This window comes from Ornithorhynchus anatinus, chromosome 21 (genome assembly GCF_004115215.2).
Source record: "Ornithorhynchus anatinus isolate Pmale09 chromosome 21, mOrnAna1.pri.v4, whole genome shotgun sequence".
Taxonomy (NCBI): Eukaryota; Metazoa; Chordata; class Mammalia; order Monotremata; family Ornithorhynchidae; genus Ornithorhynchus; species Ornithorhynchus anatinus.
In genome coordinates, this window is record NC_041748.1 from 6,222,560 (window position 1) to 6,247,873 (window position 25,314).

At 50.5% G+C, this 25,314-nt stretch overlaps 1 protein-coding gene across 1 annotated transcript in view; it reads right to left on the reverse strand.

The window, feature by feature from the left end:
- Positions 1 to 2,694: 2,694 nt before the first annotated feature.
- The window catches only part of AOAH (acyloxyacyl hydrolase), a 67,079-nt gene continuing 44,459 nt past the window's right edge, over positions 2,695 to 25,314 (reverse strand). Inside the window, exons 11-21 of the mRNA XM_029048927.2 lie at positions 18,560 to 18,654; positions 17,155 to 17,246; positions 14,483 to 14,562; positions 13,266 to 13,302; positions 12,893 to 12,967; positions 10,688 to 10,860; positions 9,271 to 9,329; positions 7,962 to 8,021; positions 7,001 to 7,097; positions 5,806 to 5,882; positions 2,695 to 3,499 (exon numbers count right to left, since the gene is read on the reverse strand). Coding sequence (XP_028904760.1) covers positions 3,371 to 3,499; positions 5,806 to 5,882; positions 7,001 to 7,097; positions 7,962 to 8,021; positions 9,271 to 9,329; positions 10,688 to 10,860; positions 12,893 to 12,967; positions 13,266 to 13,302; positions 14,483 to 14,562; positions 17,155 to 17,246; positions 18,560 to 18,654 — 974 coding nt within the window. The 3' untranslated portion in view covers positions 2,695 to 3,370. The remainder of the gene's footprint in view (positions 3,500 to 5,805; positions 5,883 to 7,000; positions 7,098 to 7,961; positions 8,022 to 9,270; positions 9,330 to 10,687; positions 10,861 to 12,892; positions 12,968 to 13,265; positions 13,303 to 14,482; positions 14,563 to 17,154; positions 17,247 to 18,559; positions 18,655 to 25,314) is intronic.

Below are 25,314 nucleotides of genomic sequence, written 5' to 3' on the forward strand. Positions count from 1 at the left end.
TGTGCGACGGGGACTCTGTCCAACCTAATTAGATTGTATCTATTCCAGTGCTTAGAACAGTCTTGGCACATAGTAAGTGCTTAACAGGCACCATAATTAGTATTATTATATAATTATGGAGAAACAGCAAGGCTTAGTGGATAGAACACAGGTTTGGGCCTCAGAAGGAGCTGGGTTCTAATCCTGCTCCGCTCGGGGTGACCTTGGGCAAGTCACCTAACTTCTCTGGGCCTCGGTTACCTCATCGGTAAAATGGGGATTGAGTGTGAGCCCCACGTGGGACACGGACTACGTCCAACCTAATTAACTTGGATCTACCCCAGTGCTTAGAATAGTGCTTGGCACATAGTAAGCGCTTCACAAATACGACTATTATCATCTATCCCCGTGCTTAGGACAGTGCCTACCACAGAGTGAGCGAAGCACTTAGCAAATACCTCTATTCTTATCAACCCCAGTGCTTAGGACAGTGCCTGCCACGGAGTAAGCGCTTAACAAATACCATTTAAAAAAAAAAGTTAAGCCTGGCTCGACCATTACTTGCTTCCCCTCTTATCTCCTGTCGATAGGAGCAGGACAGCTAACAAGGCTCCTCTAAACCTATTACTCTCTCAGGACCCTCCAACAGGTTGGAAGACGGTCCAGGTCTGAGCCAGAATCCTCTGGGCCGGGTTCGGTTGGACCTTCCGGACCGGAATTTTCCGTGCCGGAAGCCAGAACGGAGCTGGGAAAGGGTCTGACACAAGCACCAGGAAAGAGACGGGACAACGTGGGGATGAGACCCAAAGCTGACCTGGGCTGAATCGTCTGATCCCGTCCCGTCGTCCTCGCCCAGAAGTGGAGGCGCTGAGGAACCAGATGTCGGTGAGTGACCGGGGCATCCTCTGCTGCTTGACCCCTCTGCTGGAACCGGGGCTCCTTGACCAGACCTCTGAAAGCAACTCTCCTGCCCATCCTTGAAAGGGAACCCGAGTAGCTCCAATCTGCATTCGCCACCCCTACCCCTGCCCCCGAGGGCCTCCTGAAATACTTATGGTATTTAAGAGCTTACTAGGGGCCAGGCATGGTAATAATAATAATTACAGTATTTAAGCGCTTACTATGTGCCAGGCACTGTACTAAGCACTGGGGTGGATAAGCAAATCAGGTCGGACACGGTTCATGACCCACAGGGGGCTCGCAGTCTTAATCCCAATTTTACAGGTGAAGTAACTGAGGCACAGGGAAGATAAGTGACTTGCCCGAGGCCACACAGGGCTGGGATTAGAACCCACGACCTTCTGACTCCCAGGCCCGTGCTCTATCCACTATATCGCACAACTGAGAGCTGGGTTAGACACAGCCCTTGTCCCGCATGGGGCTCACAGTCTCAGTCTCCATTTTACAGGTGACGTAACTGAGGCCCAGAGAAGGGAAGTGACTTGCCCAAGGTCATATAACAGACGAGTGGCCAGCTCTCAAACGTCCTGAGAATGGGAAGGGAATACATGCGTGTGGGCTCTCCGGTGAGAGACTCAGAGGAAGCTCACTGGGGGCAGGGAAAGTGTCCACCAACTCTGTTGCCTCGTACTCTCCTGAGCACTTAGTACAGTGCTCTGCATGCAGTAAGTGCTCAGTACATCCCATTGATCACAGAGGCTGCTCCAGAGCTAAAGCAGGAATGAGGAACAAAGCAAGACTGGGCCGAGAAATCAGATCCCATGGGCCAGGAGGGGGAGGTCTTCCTCTCCATCTCTGTTTCCAAAGGCGAGCTGACCAGCAGCAGAGTGACCCTAGTAGAAGGAACACAGGGGTGGGAGTCAAAGGTTCTGGGTTCTAAGCCCTGCCTCGCCACTTGCCGCTGTGTGACCTTGAGTAAATGGCTTTGCTTCTCTGGGCCTCGGTTTCCTCACCCGTGAAGGGGGTTGTAAATCTTCCTTCCTCCCTAGATTGAGCCCCATGGGGGACAGAGACTGTGTCCAACGTGATGATCTTGTATCTGCCCCCGTGCTTGGTAAAGGTTTTGTAACATAGTAAGTGCTTAAGAAGAAGCACTTATATAGTATACTTATAGAGAAGCAGCGCGGCTCGGTGGAGAGAGCCCGGGCTTGGGAGTCCGAGGTCATGAGTTCAAATCCCGGTTCTGCCACTTGTCAGCTGTGTGCCTGTGGGCAAGTCACTTCACTTCTCTGTGCCTCAGTTACCTCATCTGTAAAATGGGGATTAACTGTGAGCCTCACGTGGGACAACCTGATCACCCTATATCTACCCCAGTGCTTAGAACAGTGCTCTGCACATAGTAAGCGCTTAAATACCAACATTATTATTATTATTATTAAGAGGCCATTAATGGACTGGAATGAAGAGTGGGGGAGATGAGGCAAAGAAATGAATGTTTAGAGGGGTTTCCTCTTTTCCGCTGCTTCTTGCCGACCTCCTAGATGGTGTTTTTCGCATATTTCCTCGGCAATGCCTATGCATTTGCATCTGTACCCTATGAGAATTTGATTTTTCACTCCACCTCCACCCCCTCGGCACTTAAGTACCTTAGCCTCATACTCTGCCATTTCCCATATCTGTAACTTCTTTTAATGCCTGTCTCCCCCTAGACCGTAAGCTTCTGGAGGGCAGAAATTGTGTCTATCAACACTTGCATTCTCCTCAGTGCTTAGGACAGGGTTCTGCGCACAGTAAGAACTCAAATACCACTGATCAGACAGGGCAGCGATCATGTCTTTTATTGTTTATTTCCAGGACGGTAGGTTTGCAATGTGCACTGGGAGGTTGGGTGAGGAGGGGAAGCAGGTTATGACGGAAGGGGTGGAATTAAGGGAGGGGGAACAGAGCTTAGAGGGGTCCTAGCCCACCTTGGCAGAAGCCTTGGCCTGCTCAGAATTCTGCTCATACTGATTTCTGTGGGGCGAAAAATATGGCGGCAACCAGGTGTCGCTCAGTACAGTGCTTGGCACACAGTAAGTGCTTAACAAATGCCATAATTACTGTTATTACAGTGCTGCACACACAGTAAGCGCTCAAATATAACTCATAGATTTGACTGGAACCTTTGGCAACCTCCTGAAGGCCAAGACCTTGCTCCTTGGGGGGAGGGAATGAGTCTATTGTATCATACTCTCCCAAGCGCTTAGTACAGTGCTCTGCACACACTGAATGAATAAAGGAAGGAAGGAAGGAACGCTCGCCTCGCTTGTGGCGTTGAATCCCCGCTCCCGGCTCCGATGAGGAATTAATCGGCTCCTCGGGGACAGAGCCTCTTTGACCGTCAGGACCTTCGACATGGGCTGAATCTACCTGAGTCTTTTTGAGCCCCTCCAGGCTTTCTGCCCCCGTGAGGGCCACCGGTCGGTCTCACGGGGACCACCCCACCAGGACGTCAGTGACCTCCCTGATCTCCGAACAGCTTCTCGATCCGGTCGTTGAATGGGTTCACCTTTCCCAGGGCTTGGGGCCACCGGCGGAGAAGTGCGGTCCAGAAGAACTCTGCGTGCAAGGCCAAAGCCACCTGCAAGGGACACCCGACTGCTTACTTAGTTTTTTGACGTGATCGAGCCAAAGATTCCCCTTCTGCACGTGTCTCGCCTCCCCCAACACACACAGGGACATTGCTTTTTTCCAGCGATAATATTCGTAGTGCGAGCTCCGAAACTGGTTCCATGACCAGTGGGATTTTAAAACCTGGAAGCTGAATAGAATTAAACCCGATAAAATTAAATTAGAAAGCAATGCGTCTTAGTGGAAAGGGCCTGGAAGTCAGACGACATGGGTTCTAATCCCAGCTCTGCCACTTGCCCGCTTGGGGCCTCGGGCAAGTCACTTAACTTCTCTATGCCTCATTTTCCTCATCTGAAATGTCTAAAATGGGGATTCCATTCCTGTTCTCCCTCCTCTCGGCGCTTAGAACGGGGCCTGGCACATAGTAAGCGCTTAACAAATACCATCATCATCATCATCCTACTTAAAGCCCCGTGAGGGACTGATCTTGGATCCCAGTGTTTACAACAGTGCTTGGCACATAGTAAACGCTTAACAAATACCATAATTATTATCTACTCCAGGGCCTAGCACAGTGCCTAACACATAGAAAGCAATTAAATACCATTAATTATTATTACTTAGACTAAGTCCTATGCAGAACAGGAACTCCGTTTAACCTGACTCGTATCTACCCCGTCGCTTAGAACAGTTCTTGGCTAAGCAAAGAACACTCAGAGAGATATACTTTTATATATCTATAGACCCCCTCCAATCTGGCTTTCATCCCACCAAAACCGCCCTCTCGAAGGTCACCAGTGATCTTCTTGCCAAATCCAACGGCTCCTACTCCATCCTAATCCTCCTCGACCTCTCAGCTGCCTTTGACACTGTGGACCATCCCCTTCTCCTGGATATGTTCTCCAACCTTGGCTTCACTGACTCTGTCCTCTTCTGGTTCTCTTATCTTCTTGCCGTTCGTTCTCAGTCTCGTTTGCAGGCTCTCCTCCTCTCCCTCCCACTCCCTAACTGTGGGGGTCCCACAAGGTTCGGTTCTCGGTCTCCTTCTATTCTCCATCTACCCTCTATCCCGTGAAGAACTCATTCGGTCCCATGGCTTCAACTATCATCTCTACGTGGATGACACCCAGATCTCCTCCCCTGATCTCTCTCCCTCTTTCCAGGCTCCCATCTCCTCCTGCCTTCTCTACTTGGATGTTCTCCCGTCACCTCAAGCTTAACATGTCCAAGACTGAGCTCCTTATCTTCCCCCCCAAACCCCGTCCTGACTTTCCCATCGCTGTAGACGGCACCACCGTCCTTCCCATCTCACAAGCCCGTGACCTTGGCGTTAACCGTGACTCTGCTCTCTCATTCAGCCCACGTATTCAATCTGTCACCAGATCCGGTCAGTCTCACCTTCACAACGTGGCTAAAATCCACCCTCTCCTCTCCATCCAAACCACTACCACATTAGTACAATCACTCGTTCTATCGCTCCCAGATTAAGATATCAGCCTCCTTTCTGAACTCCTAACCTTCTGCCTCTCCCCACTTTAGTCCGTACTTAACTCCGCTGTCCGGATTATCTTTCTACAGAAACGTTCAGGGCGTGACACCCGCCCTCCTCAAAAATCTCCAGTGGTTGTCTTTCTACAGACATATTCAGGGCACGTCACCCCCCTCCTCAAAAATCTCCAGGGGTTGCCTATCGACCTCCGTATCGAACAAAAACTCCTCACTGTTGGCTTTAAAGCTCTCCATCCCCTTGCCCCCTCCGACCCCACCTCGCTTCTCCTTCTACAACCCAGCCCGCACACTCCGCTCCTCTGGTGCTAATCTTCTCACTGTGCCTCCATCTCGCCTGTCTCACCACCGACTCCCGCCCACATCCTACCTCTGGCCTGTAATGCCCTCCCTCCCTCCTCAAATCTGCCAGACAATGACTCTCCCCCACCTTCGAAGCCTTACCGAAGTCACACCTCCTCCAAGAGGCTTTCCAGACTAAGCCCCACTTTTCCTCATCTCCCACTCCCTTCCACATCACCCTGACTTTCTCCCTTTGCTCTTCCCCCCTTCTCCTTGTGCCAAAGCACTTATGTATATATCTGTAATTTATTTAATATATTGATGTCTTTTTACCTGTATTGATGTCTGTCTCCCCCCGCTCTAGACTGTGAGCTGGTTGTGGGCAGGGATCTTCTCCCTTTATCGCTGGATTGTACTCTCCCAAGCTCTGCACACAGTCAGCGCTCAATAAATACGACTGAATGAAGGAATTGAATGAACCAGGGGTCCCGGGCTCCAGGCTCTTTCTGCCGATTTTTAAGACGTTACCTCGCTCGGGTGGAAGCCGTCAACCGGTTCTATCAGCTGCCAGGGTTTGCCTCCTCTTTTCTTCCACTCCTCGGCCACTGCAAACCAGATGATCTCAGGGAGTTACACGCATCTATATACGAACTCTCCTTCTGCCTGATAATCTGTGTGACCTTGGACAGTTATTTCCCCATAGAGAAGCAGCATGGCATAGCGGATAGAGCGCAGGCCTGGCAGTCAGAAGGTCCGGGGTTCTAGTCCCAGCTCTGCCCTTTCTCTGCTGTGTGACCTTGGGTAAGTCACTTCGCTTCACTGGGCCTCAGTTGCCTCATGTGGAAAATGGGAGTCGAAACTGAGAGCCCCACATGGGACAGGGACTCTCACTCTTTATTGTTGCATTGTACTTTCCCCAGCATTCAGTACAGTACCTGGCACATAGTAAGTGCTTAACAAATACCATAATTATTATTTTTATTCTCATTATTTCCCTCATCTGCAAAATTCATTCAATCCTATTTATTAATCTTGGCTCTACCACTTATCTGCTGTGTGGCCTTAGCCAAGTCACTTCACTTCTCTGGGCCTCAGTTACCCCATCTGTAAAATGGGGATTAAGTCTGTGAGCCTCAAAAGGGACCCTATTTGCTTTTATCTACCCCAGTGCTTAGTATAGTGTAGTATAGTATACTCATAGTATACTTAGTATAGTATAGCACATAGTACGCGCTTAACGAATACCGCAATTATTATTAGTATTATTATTGAGCGCTTATTGCATGCAGAGCACTGTACTAAGCACTAGGGAAAGTACAGTACAACGAAGAGTGACTATTCCCTGCCTACAACGAGCTCACAGTCTGGAGATGGGATCTAGAGATGCAAAATGGGAATTCGATCCCTCTTCTCCGTCCGTCCTTGGGGGACCTGATTATCTTGAATCTATCCCAGCGTTTTGTACAGTGCCTGGCACATAGTAAGCGCTTAACTACCACAGTTGTTATTTTAGGCGCGGGCATCCGCCTGTCAGCCGAAGCTAGCCCACCCCCTCTCCCTAGCAGGTCCCGCGGATGCCCAGCAGGCTCCGGCCAGGAGGCAGGCCAGGATCCCCGGCGAAGGCCTGCTCAGCTCGGCGGGGATCTTGAGGGAGGCGGGGGTCCGGGAGCATCGGGCAGTGGCAACGGTGCCCTTCCTTCCCCACTGCCCAGCGCCCACTTACTCTCCTGGAGCGGGTAGTTGACGTAGAACAGCCTGAAGCTGGCGAAGGCCTCGTGGGCGGCGACTTCCCGAAGCACGCGGGAAAGCTGGGCAGCTCTCTGGAGAGGAGGAGGAAGAGGAGAGGCTGGGGGGTCCTGGGGAGGGTTGTCGAGCCCACCCAAGGGGACGGAAACATGGCAGCTGGGGCTTGCCCCCCAAAGAGCGCACAGTACAGTGCTTTGCACTCAGTAAGCGCTCAGTAAATACGACTGAATGAACAAAGGAGGGGGCAGGCCGAGTTGCCAGGGGAGAGGCGGCTCCGAGGAGGGGGACGGCTGGAGTGGCGGGGGCTTCTCTCCGGCTTCCCGGTGCCGCTGAAGAAAAAGGCCCTCCCCAACTCGGGGGCTGAGCGCTTCCCTCCCCTGATCGCAGGAAAGCAGAGAGGCAGCATGGCGCCGTGGCTGGAGCACGGGCCTGCCAGTCAGAAGGTAATGGCTTCTAACCCCGGCTCGGCCACTCGTCTGCTGTGTGACCTCGGACGAGCCACTTCACTTCTCTGGGCCTCCGTTCCCTCATCTGACAAATGGGGATTGAGACCGTGAACCCCATCTGGGACAGCGATTGGGTCTGACCTGATTTGCTTGGATCTTCCCCAATGCTCAGTACGGTGCCCGGCCCATAGTAAGTGCTTAACCAAACCAACGTTATCATTATTATTATTCTGGGTGTCCGGCCACCTGCTTCTGGACCACCCCCAGGCTGGATAGGCTCAAAGGCGGCTCCGTCCCCCAGCTCTCCCGACCGAGGTGAGACCACAGCCAGAGACCCCCGGTTTGGGGTCCCCGATGCTCTCCTCAGGGAAGCCAGGCGGGCCACCCGGGGCCTGGAGGCTCGACCCAATCCCGCCTCGGCCGCCAGGAACACGGTGGCGACAACCCCTCGTCCCCCGACCCTGAGACCGAGGGGCTTCCCAGGAGCCGTACCTCCGAGGTGAAATTTCTGAGGGTCTCGTTCGTAGACATCCACCCCTCACAGGGGTTCACCTGCGGGGAGAAGGACACAGAGGCTAGAGCGGGGCGGGGGACCCACCGTCCCCATGACCCAGGCCTGACAAATTCACGTGTGCTTGAGGACCCGGACGTACAAGGGCGATGCCTGTGCCTGGGGGTACACGTGGATGCTTTGCACATGGTAAGCGCTCAATAAATCCGATTGAATGAATTGAATGAATAAATATCTCTAGACCGTAAGCTCGTCGTGGGCGGGGAAAGTGTCTGTAGTTGCTTTGAACTCTCCCAAGCGCTTAGTACGGTGCTCCATACACAGGAAGCGCTCAATAAATACGAGCGAACAATCTAAATGAATGGGTGTGCCTGTGTGTGTGAAAGGGTGTATGCGGATGTGGTCAAATGAGTGCACACCTGCGTATTCATTCATTCAATCGGATTTATTGAGCGCTTACTGTGTGCAAAGCACTGTACTAAGCGCTTGGGAGAGTACAGTAGAAAAACAGACACATTCCTGCCCACGATGAGCACGCACACCCATGTATAGACTGTAAGCTCGTTGTGGGCAGGGAATATGTCTATCGTTCTAACGTACTCTCCCAAGCGCTCAGTACAGTGTTTTGCACACAGTAAGCGCTCAATAAATACGATCAAATGAATGAGTGATTAAATGGACATGTGCACTGTACAACAATGTGCACTGTACAACAATGTGCACTGTACAACAATGTGCACTGTACATATTTGTACACTGTACAACAATGTGCCATTGTTCTCGTCTGTCCGTCTCCCCCGATTAGACTGTAAGCCCGTCAAACGGCAGGGACTGTCTCTATCTGTTGCCGACTTGTTCATCCCAAGCGCTTAGTACAGTGCTCTGCACATAGTAAGCGCTCAATAAATACTATTGAATGAATGAATGAATATTTGCCAGCTGTGTGACCTCGGGCAAGTCACTTCTCTGTGCCTCAGTTACCTCATCTGTAAAATGGGGATCGAGACTGTGAGCCCCATATGGGACAGGGACTGGGTCCAGCTTGATTATCTTTTATCTACCTCAGCGTTTAGAACAGTGCTTGGCACATAGGAAGCGCTTAACAAATACCATTACTATTATTATTAATTACACACGTGTGATATTAGTTAAGGGCTCACTGAGCGCCGAGCACTGCGCTAAGCAGTGGAGAAGATCAGGCAGTCCCTGTCGCACATGGGCCACAGTGCGTGCAAGAGTGTTCGTGCGCACAATCCTCAGAAGGATGAGCGGCGGAAGATGCGTGCTTACCTGAAGACAGCTGAGGAACGTGTAAAACTGCTTGTAGGTGACATCTTTATTCAACTGCCCTGAAAAACAGGCAGCCGGTCAATCGGACAGGCAAGCGGTTGCCTGGGCCTCCCCGACCCCCCCACCCCACTCCCACCCTGGGCTAGTCTGGGATCCCACCACAGTCCTGGGATCCCTGGGATCCATAGTCATTCATTCATTCATTCAATAGTATTTATTGAGCGCTTACTATGTGCAGAGCACTGTACTAAGCGCTTGGAATGTACAATTCGGCAACAGATAGAGCCAATCCCTGCCCCCTGACGGGTTTACGGTCTGATCGGGGGAGACAGACGGACAAAAACAATAGCAATAAATAGAATCAAGGGGATGTCCTAAAGCCCAAGGATTCCACCACAGTCCTGCAAGCCCAACAGGGCTTTGGAGTAGACCTGGACTCAGACTGTCAGTCATATTTACTGAGCGATTACTGTGCTCTGGGCACTGTACTAAAGCACTGGGGAGAGTTCAATAACAATACATAACAATATAACAGGCACATTCCCCGCCCACAGTGAGTTTACAGTCTAGAGAAGCAGTGTGGCTCAGTGAAAAGAGCCCAGGCCTGGGAGTCAGAGATCCTGGGTTCTAATCCCGGCTCCGCCACTTGTCAGCTGTGTGACTTTGGGAAAGTCACTTAACTTCTCAGTTACCTCATCTGGAAAATGGGGATTAAGACTGTGAGCCCCACGTGGGACAACCTGATTACCTCGTATCTACCCCAGTGCTTGGCATATAGTAAGGGCTTAACAAATCCCATCATTATTAGAGAGGGACTTTAATAGAAGTCAGTAAATGACAGATATGGACGTAAGTGCTGTGGGGCTGAGACGGGCCGATGATTAAAGGGAGCAAGTCAGGGAGAAGCAGAAGGGAGCAGGAGAGGAGGAAAGGGGGTGCTTAGTCTGGGGAAGTCTTCAATAAGGCTTCACTGATATCGGGCCTTCAGTAAGGCTTTGAATGGGAGAAGAGACATTGTCTTTGGGATTTGAGGAGGAAGGGCCAGAGGTCGGCGGCGAGATGGACGAGATCGAGGTACGGTAAGAAGGTTGGCATTGGAAGAGCGAAGTGTGCGGGCTGAATCCGTATCCCTAATTTATTTTAATGCCTGGGTCTCCCCTGTGGACTATAAGCTCCTTGTGGGCAGGGAAGGGATCTGACAATTCTGTTGCTTTGTACTCTCCCAGATGCTTAGTTCAGTGCTCCAGACACAGTTAAGCGCTCAATAAATACCATCGACTGACAGAGGCAGACCGGCGAGCTGGTGTGGAAGCCCGGGATCTGGTGGTCGCCCCGGGGCCCCACCCAGCAGCAATCGGTTCCAGGACCCAGGCAGGGCCGCCCCCCTCCCACCCCCCAAATCCTTCTGCGTGTCTACCGAGAGGGTGGAGTCTGTCGTGCAAATGATCCCACAGGAAGCGTCCGTCCACCAGGCCGCTGAGAACCACGTGGCTGCCCTGGGGGAGGCGGGAATCCAGGATCCGCAGGGCCTCCAGGACGTGAGAGCGCATGGCCGAGGGGCTGGTCATATAGGCAGTGGTGTCCGCTTTCCTGGCGAAGGAGCAGAGGAGAAGGCTCACTCCCGGGGCCGGGTGGGGAATGTGGGCCTCGACCAGGCTGGGAAACAGGGCCAAAGAGGCCATCCGACTGGCCCTAGGCACGGCTTAATGGACAGAGTGCAGGCCCGGGGGGGCAGAAGACCCGAGTTCTAATCCCAGCTCTGCCACATGTCTGCTGGGTGACCTTGGGCAAATCACTTCAGTTACCTCATCCATAAAATGGGGATTGAGACCGTGAGCCCCATGTGGGACAGAGACTGTGTCCAACCTGATTAACTTGTATCTACTCCAGCGCCTAGAATAATAATAACAATAATGTTGGTATTTGTTAAGCGCTTACTATGTGCAGAGCACTGTTCTAAGCGCTGGGGGAGATATAGGGTAATAGAGGTTGTCCCACGTGAGGCTCACAGTTAATCCCCATTTTACATATGAGGTAACTGAGGCACAGAGAAGTGAAGTGACTTGCCCACAGTCACCCAGGTGACTAGTGGCAGAGCCGGGAGTCGAACCCATGACCTCCGACTCCGAAGCCCGGGCTCTTTCCACTGAGCCACGCTGAGAGTAAGTGCTTGGACCACAATTCTTCTTCTTCTTCTTAATACCTTAGTTCTCAGATTCCCTTCCCAGAGTCCTGGCCCTTCCTGGATGTTGGTCCTGAGTTCCTGCAGGGCAAGGCAGAAACCAGGGTCTAAGGGGTATTTGTTAAGAGGAGAGTTCCCCTTCATTCTCAAGGCATTTTTAAATGCAGTTCAGGGTAATCAGGTTAATCTGAGGAAGAATTTCCCTTGCTTGAAGAACCAGGAAGCAGTGTGTCCTGATGGAAAGACGGCAGGCCTAAGAGGTCAGATGACATGGGTTCTAATCCAATTCTGCCATATGACTGCTGTGTGACCTTGGGCACTTAACTTCTCTGTGCCTCTGTTACCTCATCCGTAAAATGGGGATTGAGACTGTGGGCTCTATATGGGACAGGGATTGTTTCCAACCTGATTTGCTTGTATCCACCCCAGCACTTAGTACAGTTTCTGGTACATAGTAAGCACTTAACAAATGCCATTATTATTATTATTATTATTATAATAATGTTGGTATTTGTTAAGCGCTTACTATGTGCCGAGCACTGTTCTAAGCGCTGGGGTAGACATAGGGGAATCAGGTTGTCCCACGTGGGGCTCACAGTCTTAACCCCCATTTTACAGATGAGGGAACTGAGGCACGGAGAAGTTAAGTGACTTGCCCACAGTCACACTGCCGACAAGTGGCAGAGCTGGGATTCGAACTCATGAGCCTGACTCCATATGACTATTATTATTAATCTGTCCCCCCTTGTAGACTGTAAGCTCATTATGGGCAGGGAACATGTCTGTTGATTGTTATATTGATCTCTCCCATGTACTTAATACAGTGGTCTGAACACAATAGGCACTCAATAAATACCACTAATTGATCGATAGTAGGCGATTAACAAGCACCGTAACTACAGTCATGCTCATTTCCAAACTCCAAACTTGAACAGCTTTACGGCACAAACTCTCCCCACAGGAACTGAAAAATGGACACTTCCTGCCTCTGCAGGAACTTCGATCCTTCCTCCTCACCAGGATGAGTAGAAATGGTGGTGGAATAAGAATAATAATAATGGTATTTGTTAAGCGCTTACTATGTTCCAAGCACGGTTCTAAGCTCTGGGGTAGATTCGAGGTCATCAGGTTGTCCCACGTGGGGCTCACAGTCTTAAATCCCCATTTTACAGATGAGGTAACTGAAGGACAGAGAAGTTAAGTGACTTGCCAAGGTCACACAGAGGACAATTAGAACCTACATCCTCTGACTCCTAAGCCTGTGCTCTTTCCACTAGGACCCCCCCTGGTCCCTTGGCTGTTGAAGGCCAGGGGCTGAGAATGTGGGGGTAAAGCAAGCGATCAATAAATCATGCAAGCAAGCTGCAAGATAAAGGCCAAAACACCAAAGGCCACCACCCTAAAGGCAAGCGAGAAAATGTGAATAGTTTGAGCACTCACCCATTGCAAACATCATTCCCAATCATGGAGTAGATGACCAGAGCTGGATGATCCAACAATTGCTGCCTGGACAAACTTGTGAGAATAAAAGGAAAGTCAGAAGTTTGCAATCAATAAATGTCACCAGTGGTGCTTCTTGAATGACTGCCGATTTCTAAGTACCGGGGGACGTTTAAAGGAAGCAAGGGAAAAGTTCCCAACTCTCAAGGAGTTTACAGACTGATGGAGAAGATAAAAGGTAATTACGAATAGAGGGGGCAAGAGAGAGAATAAGTTTAGGAATACAAATCTGTCTCAGCTTGTCTCGGCTGACAAGCTGCAAGACATTACACGTGATCCTGTCTAGTCCCAGCCAGACCTCTGGGGTCCGCACCTCTTTATGAAGCGGAGAAGGTTCTCGGAAGATGCCCCTGGATGACAAGAAAAAATGAGACTGTAAGCTCCTTGTACAGTTCTCTTAGTAATGATAACGATAATAATAATAATTGTGGTACTTGTTAAGATTGAGGAGGAACAGAGAGGTAAGAGAAGAAGCAGAAGAGGACAGTGTCAGTGAAGCCAAAGTTAGATGTTTTTAAAGTTATTTGTTAAGCAGTAAATATGTTTCAGGCACCGTACTAAGCGCTGAGGTGGATACAAGCAATTTGGGTTGGGTACAGTCCCTGTCCCACGTGGAGCTCACAGTTTCAATCCTCTTTTTACAGATGAGGTCACTGAGGCAACAAAGAGGGAGAGGGGAGAGGAGAGGGAGAGGAGAGGAGGAGGAGAGGAGGAGGAGAGGAGGAGGAGAGGAGGAGGAGAGGAGGAGGAGAGGGAGAGGAGAGGAGGAGGAGAGGAAGAGGGGAGGGGAGAAGGAGGAGAGGGAGGAGAGGAGAGGGAGAGGGAGAGGGAGAGGGAGAGGGAGAGGGAGAGGGAGGGGGAGGGGGAGGGGGAGGGGGAGGAGGAGGGGGAGGGGGAGGGGGAGGGGGAGAGGAGAGAGGAGAGAGAGAAGAAGAGGAGAGAGAGAAGGAGAGAGGAGAGAAGGAGAGAGGAGAGAGGAGAGGAGAGGGAGGGGAGGGGAGGGGAGGGGAGGGGAGGGGAGGGGAGGGGAGGGGAGGGGAGGGGAGGGGAGGGGAGGGGAGAGGAGGGGAGAGGAGGGAGAGGAGGGGAGAGGAGAGGAGAGAAGGAGAGGAGAGAAGGAGAGGAGAGGAGAGGAGAGGAGAGGAGAGGAGAGGAGAGGAGAGAAGGAGAGGAGAGAGGAGAGATTCCCGACATGTTATTATGCTGGACTGTAACTGGCTGGGGTTGTTTTATTTGCGGGGGGGGGGCGGGGGCAAACTTGTTTTCTTCTCTTTATGAGTCTTTGTATTTTTGGTGGGGAGAGCTGAGCAGTGTTTTTCCTTCACTCTGTATTCAGATATGGCTCGGGTGTACAATTGGGATGTAAAGAGAAGAAATAAAGATTATCCCACCAAAAGCAGAGAAGAGACACCCGGACTGGGACTATCTGTCCCTTCCTGCCGAGCTTCCCCGGCAGCCTGACCTCGGGTTCCCTAGAGAAAAACCGGGGTCAGAGGTCAATGGGAACCCCAAACATGGAAGCCGACCTACCGTTCTTGGAGATACTCTGGTAGTCTCTGTGATTGCAGCGGTTCCGCTGACGTAAGCGGAGGTAAACCGAGTTCTCATTTCTGAAATGAGGAGAGGATCCGATGAGAGGCAAAGAAGCACCTGTTTTTTGGGGGGTGAAGCCCCCGGCGGAGGGACACTCAGTCACCCGGCTCGCTCGTATTACTACTACTAATGATTATAATTCTGTACTTGTTAAGCGCTTACTATGTGGCAAGCAGTGCTCTAAGCACTGGGATAGATTCGAGTTAATCGGGTTGGATACAGTCCCTGTCCCACATGGGGCTGACATTCTTAATCCCCCTTTTGCAGATGAGGGAACTGAGGCCCAGAGAAGTGAACTGACCTCATCAAGGTCACACAGCAGACAAGTGGCAGAGCCGGGATTAGAACTCATGACTCTCAGGCCCGTGGTCTATCCACTAAGCCACGCTGCTTCTCGGTGGGAGATAGAACTGGTATCTAGACTGTAAGCTCATCGTAGGCAGGGAATATGTCTGTTACATTGTACTCTCCCAAGCGCTTAGTACAGTGCTCTGCACACAGTAAGTGTTCGATTAATATGATTGAAAGAATGAATGAACTGGCTGTTTATCAGTCGATCATTTTATCGAGCTCTGACTGTGTGCAGAGCACTGTACTAAGTCCTTGGGAGAGCTTGGGTAGAGTACTCTCATTGGGAAAATGTTTCATAATAATAATAATAATAATAATGTTAGTATTTGTTAAGCGCTTACTATGTGCAGAGCACTGTTCTAAGCCCTGGAGTAGATACAGGGTAATCAGGTTGTCCCACATGAGGTTCACAGTCTTAATCCCCATTTTACAGATGAGGGAACTGAGGCACAGAGAAGTTAAGTGGCTTGCCCACAGTCACACAGCTGACAAGCGGAGGAGATGGGATTCGAACCCAAGATCTTTAATTCCCAAGCCCGGGCTCTTTCCACTGAGCCGCGATGCTTCTCTATAATAATGGTATTTTTTAAGAGCTTAGTATGTGCAAAGCACTGTTCTAAGCGCTGGGGGGATACTAGGTAATCAGTTTGTCCCACGTGGGGCTCACAGTTTTAATCCCCATTTTACAGATGAAGTAACTGAGGCACAGAGAAGTTAAGTGACTTGCCCACGGTCACACAGCTGCCAAGCGGCAGAGCCGGGATTTGAACCCATGACCTCTGACTCCCAAGCCCAGGCTCTTTTCCACTGAGCCACGCTGACCCAACTAGACTATAAGCTCTTTGCGGGCACAGAAAGTGTCTTCCAACTCTGCTGTACTGTACTCTCCCAGGACCTTAGGGCGGGATAGAGTAAGCGCTCAGTCATAATAATAACTGTGGTATTTGCTAAACGCTTACTAAGGTCCAGACACAGTACTAAGCACTGGAGTGATAATCTGATAAAAGATAATCAAGTTGGACACAGTTCCTGCCTCACAAAGGGCTCACAGTCTTAATCCCTATTTTTACAGATGCGGGAACTGAGGCCCAGAGATGTTAAGTGACTTGCTCAGGGTCACACGGCAGAGAAGTGGCCGAGCCATCGATGAGGATGATGATGTTGACGATGACCCTTCCGGGTCCCTCAGCTTTACTTAAACTTGGGAAATTTTGTTATATGAATTGATGGTTTGGGATCAATAGTCTGTCAAAGTCCCCAACAAGGACCTCAAAGAGAAAGAGTATGGACTAGTGGAAAGAGCCCAGGCCTGTGAGTCAGAGGACCTGGGTTCTAATCCTCTTCCATATTGTGTGACTTTGAGCAAGTCATTTAACTTCTCTGAGCCTCAGTTTCCTCAACTGCAAAATAGGGCTTCAATATTTGTCCTCCCTCCTACTCAGACTGGGAACCCCATGTGGGACAGGGACTGCATGTGGCCTGATTAACTTGTATCTATCCCAGCACTTAGATCAGTGCTTGGCACATAATAAGGGCTTTACAAATGCCATAAGACCCAAAGTCTTCTGACTCCTAGGCCAATGTTCTTTCCATTAGGCCACATTGCTGTCTATCCCTCTAGGCTGGAAACTCGTTGGGGACAGGTAATGTGTCTCTTTATTGTACTTTCCCAAGCGCTTAGAACAGTGCTCTGCACACATTAAGGGCTCAATAAATATGATTAAATGAATGAATGAGTCAGACCTGGGTTCTAATTCCTGCTCTGATCATCGCCTACTGTTTGACCTTGTGTAAGTCACTTCACTTCTCTTTGCCTTAGTTACCTCCTCTGTAAAATGGGGATTAAGACTGTGAGCCCCACGTGGGACAGCCTGATTACCTTGAATCTACCCCAGCACTTAGATCAGTGCTTGGCACACAGGAAGCACCTTAAAAATACCATTATTATTATTGTTATTATTATTCTTTGTGCCTCATCTGTAAAATGGGAATTACGACTATGAACCCCACATAAGACAGAGACTGCGTCCAACCTGATCAATTTGTAGCTACCCCAGTGCTTAGTACAGTACCTGGCACATAGTAAGTACTTAACAAATACCACAAAAAGAAAGTGCTTAGTATAGCGTTCTGTACATTAAGTGCTCAGTAAAAACTACAGATTGGCCGATTGGGGGTTTCAGGAGGAAATTTTAAGTTTGGAAGAGTTGGGGGGTTAATACAGCATCTGAGCAAAGAGGGGCGGGCTGGGCACTTACCCTTGGGTGGAGTTCAGAAACCCGGTCATGCCCGAAAGCTGAGGCCAGTCCAGTTCATTGGTCATGGCTGTCGGGAGGTTAGAGAAGGATTTCTGGACGGGGAGAGAGAAAGAGGAGAGGCTTAAGTAGCATTCGATGGCCCGATCGGGATGTAGAGTCTGGGGACTGGCTGGACGGTCCTCGCTGGCTTCCATCTCCTGTGACTTTCTCATCTGTCTGCCTGGGGGTCTCTGAAACGCCGGCCTCTAGCCCCAGCATAGGGGAAGCGGGGTGACCTCCGTGGAGACCCCACTGCCCACTGGACTTTAGCTTCAAGGTGGAAGATGGAGGGGTAGCCCCAGCAGACACCAAACCATGAGCCCTTGACCAGCCCCTGGGCCTCAACCTCTCCCTCAGGGCCCAGCTCATTCATTCATTCGCTCGTATTCATCGGGCCCTTACTGTGTGCAGAGCACTGTACTGAGCACTTGGGAGAGTTCCATAGAACAATAAACGGGCACTTTCCCTGTCCACAGTGAGCTTACAGTCTTGAGCGGGAGACAGACATTAATAGAAATGGCCGGGGAAGAAAGCTAGCCGAGGCCCCTGCTCAGCCCCGGCCCTGGGCCCAAACTAAGAGTCAGGACGAGGACTTAGGTTTCCCCACTCCGGAAAAAGGCCTCGCCCTCCTCCCAGCCGGGGGCCGCTGAGCCCTGGGCTTTAGGGTCCTTAGGTGAGCCGAGTTTCCCCATTCTTTCCGGGGGGCTTCAGCAGGCGACTGGCCTGGGACTCTCCACTGGAGAGGGGCCCACTGACCTCTCGCCCTCATCCTACCTCCGGCTTGGGACACCTCCCTCCTCATATGAGACAGATAATTGCTCTCCCCCACTTGAAAGCCTTATTGAAGGCACATCTCCTCCAGGAAGCCTTACCTGTCTGAGCCCCCCTTCTTCTCTTCTTTTCCCACTCCTTTCTACACCGCTCCTACTTGCTCCTTCATTCATCCGCCCTCCCTTCCCCACAGCACATATGTATATATCTGTATGTAGCTATAACTTATTTATTTATATTAATGTCTGTCTCCCGCTCTAGACTGTGAGTTCATTGTGAGCAGGGAATGTGTCTTATGTTCTATTGTACTCTCCCAAGCGCTTAGTACGATAAATACAATTGAATGAATGAATGAGAAAGGCATACTCACCGCTTCTCTTGCTAGACAACTTGGTCCCACCCAGCCCCAGAGCCCAGAACTGGAGGAAATGGGCTCCAGGCAGAAGGGCCTGAGAGGAGACCCAAGCCCGGCCGTGGGTTGGGGTGGGGGCAGGGCAGATGCGGGGGTTGAAGAAGGGTTGGGGTGGGGGGCAGGGCATGTGCGGGGGTTGGAGAAGACCCCTCTCCCCGACAAGGGGCCAAACCCAATCCTTACGGAAGACATCTGCGTCGCCGTGAGCCACTCTGGAGGGATGTGGAAGTGAGCGCCAGCTGAGTCCCCTAGCAGGATGATGCCCCTGGCTCCAGAACCTGCAAAGCACATTTCATTGCTCCATGAATCCCATCCACTCTGACCCCTCTCCAGTCAGTTCATTGTATTTATTGAGCACTTACTGTGTGCAGAGCCCTGTACTAAGCTCTAGGGAGAGTACAATAGAACAACAGAACTGACACATTCCCCCCCCACCCCCACAATGAGCTTACAGTCTAGAGGGGGAGATGGATATTACCGTAAATAAATAAATTACACCCCCTGAGGCTGGGAATCTCCATTTTGGAAGGCAAGTGGGGTAAAGCCCACCTTTACCCCACCCCAGCCAACCTGGGGACATTTTCCCGGTGGCCTGGTTATTCTGGTTTCACTTTCCCCGATGGGTGGAGAGCAGCAGACCCAAACTCCTCCCGCCCCCTGTGAGATCACAAGGGGAGCTCTCCAAACTGGCATCGGTATCCTTCACTCCACAGAAACTGCCCTCAAAAAGGTTACAGGTGGTCTCCTTCTTGCCAAAGGTCTCTCAGCAGCGTGGCTCAGTGGAAAGAGCCTGGGCTTCGGAGTCAGAGGTCATGGGTTCGATTCCCAGCTCTGCCACTTGTCAGCTGTGTGACTGTGGGCAAGTCACTTAACTTCTCTGTGCCTCAGTTCCCTCATCTGTAAAATGGGGATTAACTGTGAGCCTCACGTGGGACAACCTGATGACCCTGTATCTACCCCAGCGCTTAGAACAGTGCTCGGCACATAGTAAGCGCTTAACAAATACCAACATTATTATTCACCATCCTAATCCTCCTCGACCTCTCACCTGCCTTCGACACTGTCAACCACTCCCTTCTCCTAGAAAAACTATCCAACCTCGGCTTCACTGACTCTGCCCTCTCCCGGTTCTCCTCCTGTCTCTGGCTGCTCATTCTCAGTCTCTTTTACGGGCTCCTCCTCGGCCTCCCACCCCCTAACCGTGAGGTCCCTCAAGGTTCAGTTTTCCATCTAAACCCACTCCCTTGGAGAACTCATTCTCTCACACGGGTTCAACTACCACTTCTGTGTGGATGATTCCCAAAACGACATCTCTAGCCCTGATCTCTCTCCCTTTCTCCAGTCTCGCATTTCCTCCCGTTTTCAAGACATCTCTACTTGGACGTCCCGCTGTCACGTCAACTTTAACATGTCTAAAACAGAACTCATCTTCCCACCCACGCCCTGACCTTCCCTCGACTGTTCCATCACAGTAGACGGCATCACCAACCTTCCAGTCTCAGAAGCCCATTATCTTGACATCGTCCTCTATTAGTCTCTCTCATTCAACCCACATAATCAATCCACCACTAAATCCTGTCAATTCGCCATTCACAACATTGATAAAATCTGCCTTGCTACCACTTTAATACAATCACTTAACCTCTCCTGCCTTGATTACTGTATCAGCCTCTTTGCTGATCTCCCAGCCTCCTGTCTCTCCCCACTCCAGTCCATACTTCACTCTGCTGCCCGGATCATTTTCCTACAAAAACGTTCAGATCATGTTTCTCCACTCCTCAAGAACCTCCAGTGGTTGTCCATCCACAACCGCATCCAACAGAAACTCCTCACCATTGGCTTTAAACCACTTAATCACCTTGCCCGTCTTAACTCACCTCGCTACTCTCCTACTACAACCCAGCCTGCACACTTCGCTTCCCTAATGCGAACCTTTTCGCTCTACCTCGATCTCTTCTATCTCCCCGCTGACCTCTCGCCCACATCCCTCCTCTGGTCCGGGAAACCCTCCCTCTTCATATCTGACATACAATGACTCTCTCCTCTTTCAAAGCCTTACCGAAGGTACATCTCCTCCAAGAGGCCTTCTCTGACAGCCCCTTTTTTCCTCTTCTTCCACTCCCCTCTGTGTCGCCCTGACTTGCTCCCTTTATTCATCCCTCCTTCCAGCCCCACAGCACTGAGGTATATAACTGTCATTTTCTTTATTTTAATGTCTGTCTACCCCTTTGGACCGCAAACTCATTTTGGGCCGGGAAAGTGTCTGTTATATTGTTTATTGTACTCTCCCAAGGGCTTACTAAAGTGCTGTGGACACAGTAAGTGCTCAATAAATTCGATTGACTCTCAACCACTGTATCATGGGAGTTTCCCTGGCTTCTTGGGTTCTATGATCTGAACCCGCTCTGGTGGCAGATAGAGCAATCAAGCCGTGTGGAGGGATGGGAGAGGAATGACCCATCAGCTGGGGTCACCGAAGCCCACCTTCTCACTCCAGATATTGCAGTCCAAAGGCAAAGAGCCTGGGGTTCCACTGCTTTAAGCATGGACCGTCTGAACCATAGCTTGTACTGAAGCGTTTGAGTCAGTCAGTGAATCGTACTGATTGAGTTCTCACTGTGTGCAGAGCACTGTATTAAGAGCTTGGGAGTGTACGATCTAACACACACTTTCCCTGTCCACAGTGAGGTTACAGCCTAGAGGGGAAGACACTCATTAATATAAATAAATTAATTATAGATATATCCATAAGTGCTATGGGAGGAGGGATGAATAAAGGGAGCAAGTCAGGGTGACGCAGAAGGGAGTGAGAGAAGAGGAAAGGAGGGCTTAGTCAGGGAAGGCCTTGTTGACGAAATATGTCTTCATTCAATCGTATTTACTGAGTGCGTACTGTGCTACGTGCTTGGAGAGTACAATTTGGCAACAAAGAGAGACATTTCCTACCCCATAATGGGCTCACAGTCTAAAAGGGAGGAGACAGACAATAAAACAAAATAAGTAGACAGACATCAATAGCATAATAAGGCTTCCACAAGGCTTTGACTCCTTAAGCACTTGCTATGCGCCAAGCACTGTGATACAACCTCAGGGAGAATCAGTACAATCAGATCAGACCCAGTCCCCCTCCTTCAAGGGGCTTTCAGTCTAAGGCCGGGAAGGAGGGGGTGAACAGATTCCCCCCCATTTTATAGGTGAGGGAAGCGTGGCTCAGTGGGAAGAGGCTGGGCTTGGGAGTCAGAGGTCATGGGTTCGAATCCCAACTCAGCCGCTTGTCAGCTGGGTGACTGTGGGCAAGTCACTTCACTTCTCTGTGCCTCAGTTAGCTCATCTGTAAAATGGGGATTAAGACTGTGAGCCTCATGTGGGACAACCTGATGACCCTGTATCTACCCTAGCGCTTAGAACAGTGCTCTGCACATAGTAAGCGCTTAACAAATACCAACATTATTATTATTATTATTATTTAGGCCTGGAGAAGTTAAAGGACTTATCCAAAGTAACCCAGCAGGCAAGAATCTGCAGTAGCCTGGCTGGGAAGTGGTTCTGATCCCAGAGGCCCAGGATTTGGTGACAAAGAGCTAGTGTCTGAAGTTTCTGGGGCTCCAGGGTTGGAGCTGGGAGCCGGGGCGGGGGTGCCCCCTGGACATAGTTGCCTGACTACCGAGCGGGTCCTGGGACTAGCCAAGGCAGGAAGAGCAGCCAGGAATCAAGGGGTGGGGAGGAGTGGGGTGTGGGAGAAAGGCCAGATGAATGCTCTGTCTACTATCTCTGTGAACAAGAGGCTATCAGAAAGGATCGACTTGGTGTGTGCAGACTTGTATGTGTGTCTGTTCTCCCCTCTGTTTCCCTTTCTCTTATTCCTACCTCTGCTCCTATCCCCTTGATGATAATGACATTTGTTAAGCGCTTACTATGTGTGGAGCATTGTTCTAAGCCCCCCCGGGGGAGATACAAGCTAATCCAGTGGGACACAGTCCCTGTCCCACATGAGGCTCACAGTCTTAACCCTCACTTGACAGATGAGGTAACTGAGGCATAGAGAAGTGAAGTGACTTGCCCAAGGTCACACAGCCGGCAGGTGGCAGAGCCGGGATTAGAACGCAGGTCCTCTGACTCCCAGGCCTGTGCTCTACCCACTACGCCACACTGTTTCTATCCCCTTATCTTCTACTACTGATCCCGCCCCCATAGAGAAGCAGCGTGGCGCAGAGGAAAGAGCACGGGCTTTGGAGTCAGGGCTCATGAGTTCGAATCCCAGCTCTGCCACTTGTCGGCTGTGTGACTGTGGGCAAGTCACTTAACTTCTCTGTGCCTCAGTTCCCTCATCTGTAAAATGGGGATTAAGACTGTGAGCCCCACGTGGGACAACCTGATTCCCCTATGTCTACCCCAGCGCTTAGAACAGTGCTCGGCACATAGTAAGCACTTAACAAATACCAACATTATTAAAAGCCCCACTCACTAACACTGCATCTAAAATTATCAATAATAACAATAACAAATAAGAACCGAGTTATTTGCTAAGTACCTACTATGTGCCCAGCAATTCAGTAAACCCTGGGGCAGATACAACCCATTGGCAGCTAGGGATCGTCTCTATTGGTTGCCAAATTGTACTTTCCAAGAGCTTAGTACAGTGCTCTGCACAGGGTAAGTGCTCAATAAATACGACTGAATGAATGAATACCAGATAATCAGGTCATACATATTCCCCATTCCATGTGAGGATCACAGTCTAAGCCAGCAAGACTGGGTAAATTAAATCTTTACTAACTTATAATAATGATGGCATTTGTTAAGCGCTTACTATGTGCCAAGCACTGTTCTAAGTGCTGAGGTAGATACATGGTAATCAGGTTGTCCCACATGGGGCTCACCCTTTTAATCCCCGTTTTGCAGGTGAGGGAACTGAGGCACAGAGAAGTTAAGTGACTTGCCCAAGGTCACACAGCAGACAAGTGGCGGAGCCAGGATTAGAACCCACGTCCTCTGACACCCAAGCCTGGGCTCTTGCCACTAAGCCGTGCTGCTTCACTCCTGGACGAGGGGGGTAATTCTTTCACAGTAGTATTTATTAGCGGTTTTAAAGTTGTGTCCGAAATGGTAGCCACATCAGCGGGCCGTCCACAGCAGTGGGCGGCGGGCCACGATGATTAGCTGTGGAAAGGGGCCTCACCGGGCCGAGACACAATATTCACCCTGGGGATTTTGTTCAAGAGCAACTGGGGAGTCAGGTGGGGTCACTCAGCTGCACCTTTTCGGCTAGTGACTTTAAGATGTAAATAATGACTCGGCCTTCATCACCACAAGCCACAAATCTTGTCATCGCTTAGTGTTCCCTCCTCCCCAATGGACAATCAGTCTCTCTCTCTCTCTCTCTCTCCCTCTGCTAGATGATCTATCTTGTGCATTAAGGCTTAGTAAAAAGAGCACGGGCGTGGGTGTCAGAGGTTGTGGGTTCTAATCCCGGCTCCGCGACTTGTCTGCTGTGTGACCTTGGGAAAGCCACTTCACTTCTCTGTGCCTCAGTTACCTCATCTGGAAAATGGGGATGAAGATGGCGAGCCCCATTTGGGACAACCTGATTATCGTATATCTACTCCAGCACTTAGAGAACAGTGCTTGGCACAGAGTAAGCTCTGAAAAAAATACCATTATTATTATTCTTATTATTAACAATCTGTCTATCCCTCTAGACCCTAAACTCACTATGTGCTGGGAAAGTAAAATCTCCAGTGGTTGTCCACATCAAACAAAAACTCCTCACCATGGGCTTTAAAGCAGTCCACCACCTTGCCCACCCTGCCCACAACCATCTCACAATGGGGATTGTGTTTAGCAGCCTGTCTGCTGCTCTGTTTGGACGTAATTTAACTCCCTTCTCTCTTTCCACCGCCCACCCCGCACGCTCCGCTCCTCCGCCGCCCACCTCCTCACCGTCCCCCGATCTCGCCTATCCCGCCGTCGACCCCTGGGCCACGTCCTCCCACGCCCTCCCTCCTCACCTCCGCCAAATTCTCTTCCCCTCTTCAAAACCCTACTTAGAGCTCACCTCCTCCAAGAGGCCTTCCCGGACTGAGCTTCCCCTTTTCCCTCTGCTCCCCCTCTACCCCCCCCCTTCGCCTCCCCTCAGCTAAGCCCTCTCTCCCCCCCTTTTCCTCTGCTCCTCCCCCTCTCCCTTCCCCTCCCCCCAGCACTGTGCTCATTTGCTCAATTATATATATTTTCATTATCCTATTTATTTTGTTAATGAGATGCACATTACCTTGATTCTATTTATTGCTATTGTTTTAAAGAGATGTTCATCCCCTTGATTCTATTTATTGCTATTGTTTTCGTCCATCTGTCTCCCCCGCTTAGACCGTAAACCCGTCAGAGGGCAGGGACTGTCTCTGTCCGTTGCCGATTTGTACATTCCAAGCGCTTAGTACAGTGCTCTGCACATAGTAAGCGCTCAATAAATACGAATGAATGAATGAATGAATGAATGAATGAATGAATGACACCGAGTCTCCTGGTGGTCTTAGGGAAGTGGAGGCAGAGACGAACGAGGGTGAAATGGCTCTTGTCCTGTTCATTCCAGCCAGTCTGCTGCATACAGCCCTGATGTCCTGGTATCTTGGCTCTCCACGGTGAGCTCAGTGTACGCAGGGAACGGATTTAGTGGAAAGAGCTTGGGAGTCAGAGGTCATGGGTTCTAATCCTGCTCTGCCCCTTGTCAGCTGTGTGACTTTGGGCAACTCACTTAACTTCTCTGTGCCTCAGTTACCTCATCTGTAAAATGGGGATTAAGACTCTGAGCCCCACGTGGGACAACAGGATCACCTTGTATCCCCCACAGTGCTTAGAACAGTGCTTGGCACATAGTAAGCGCTTAACAAATACCATCATTATTTACCAGCACTGTGGGACTGTCCTCTCCCAAGCATGTAGTA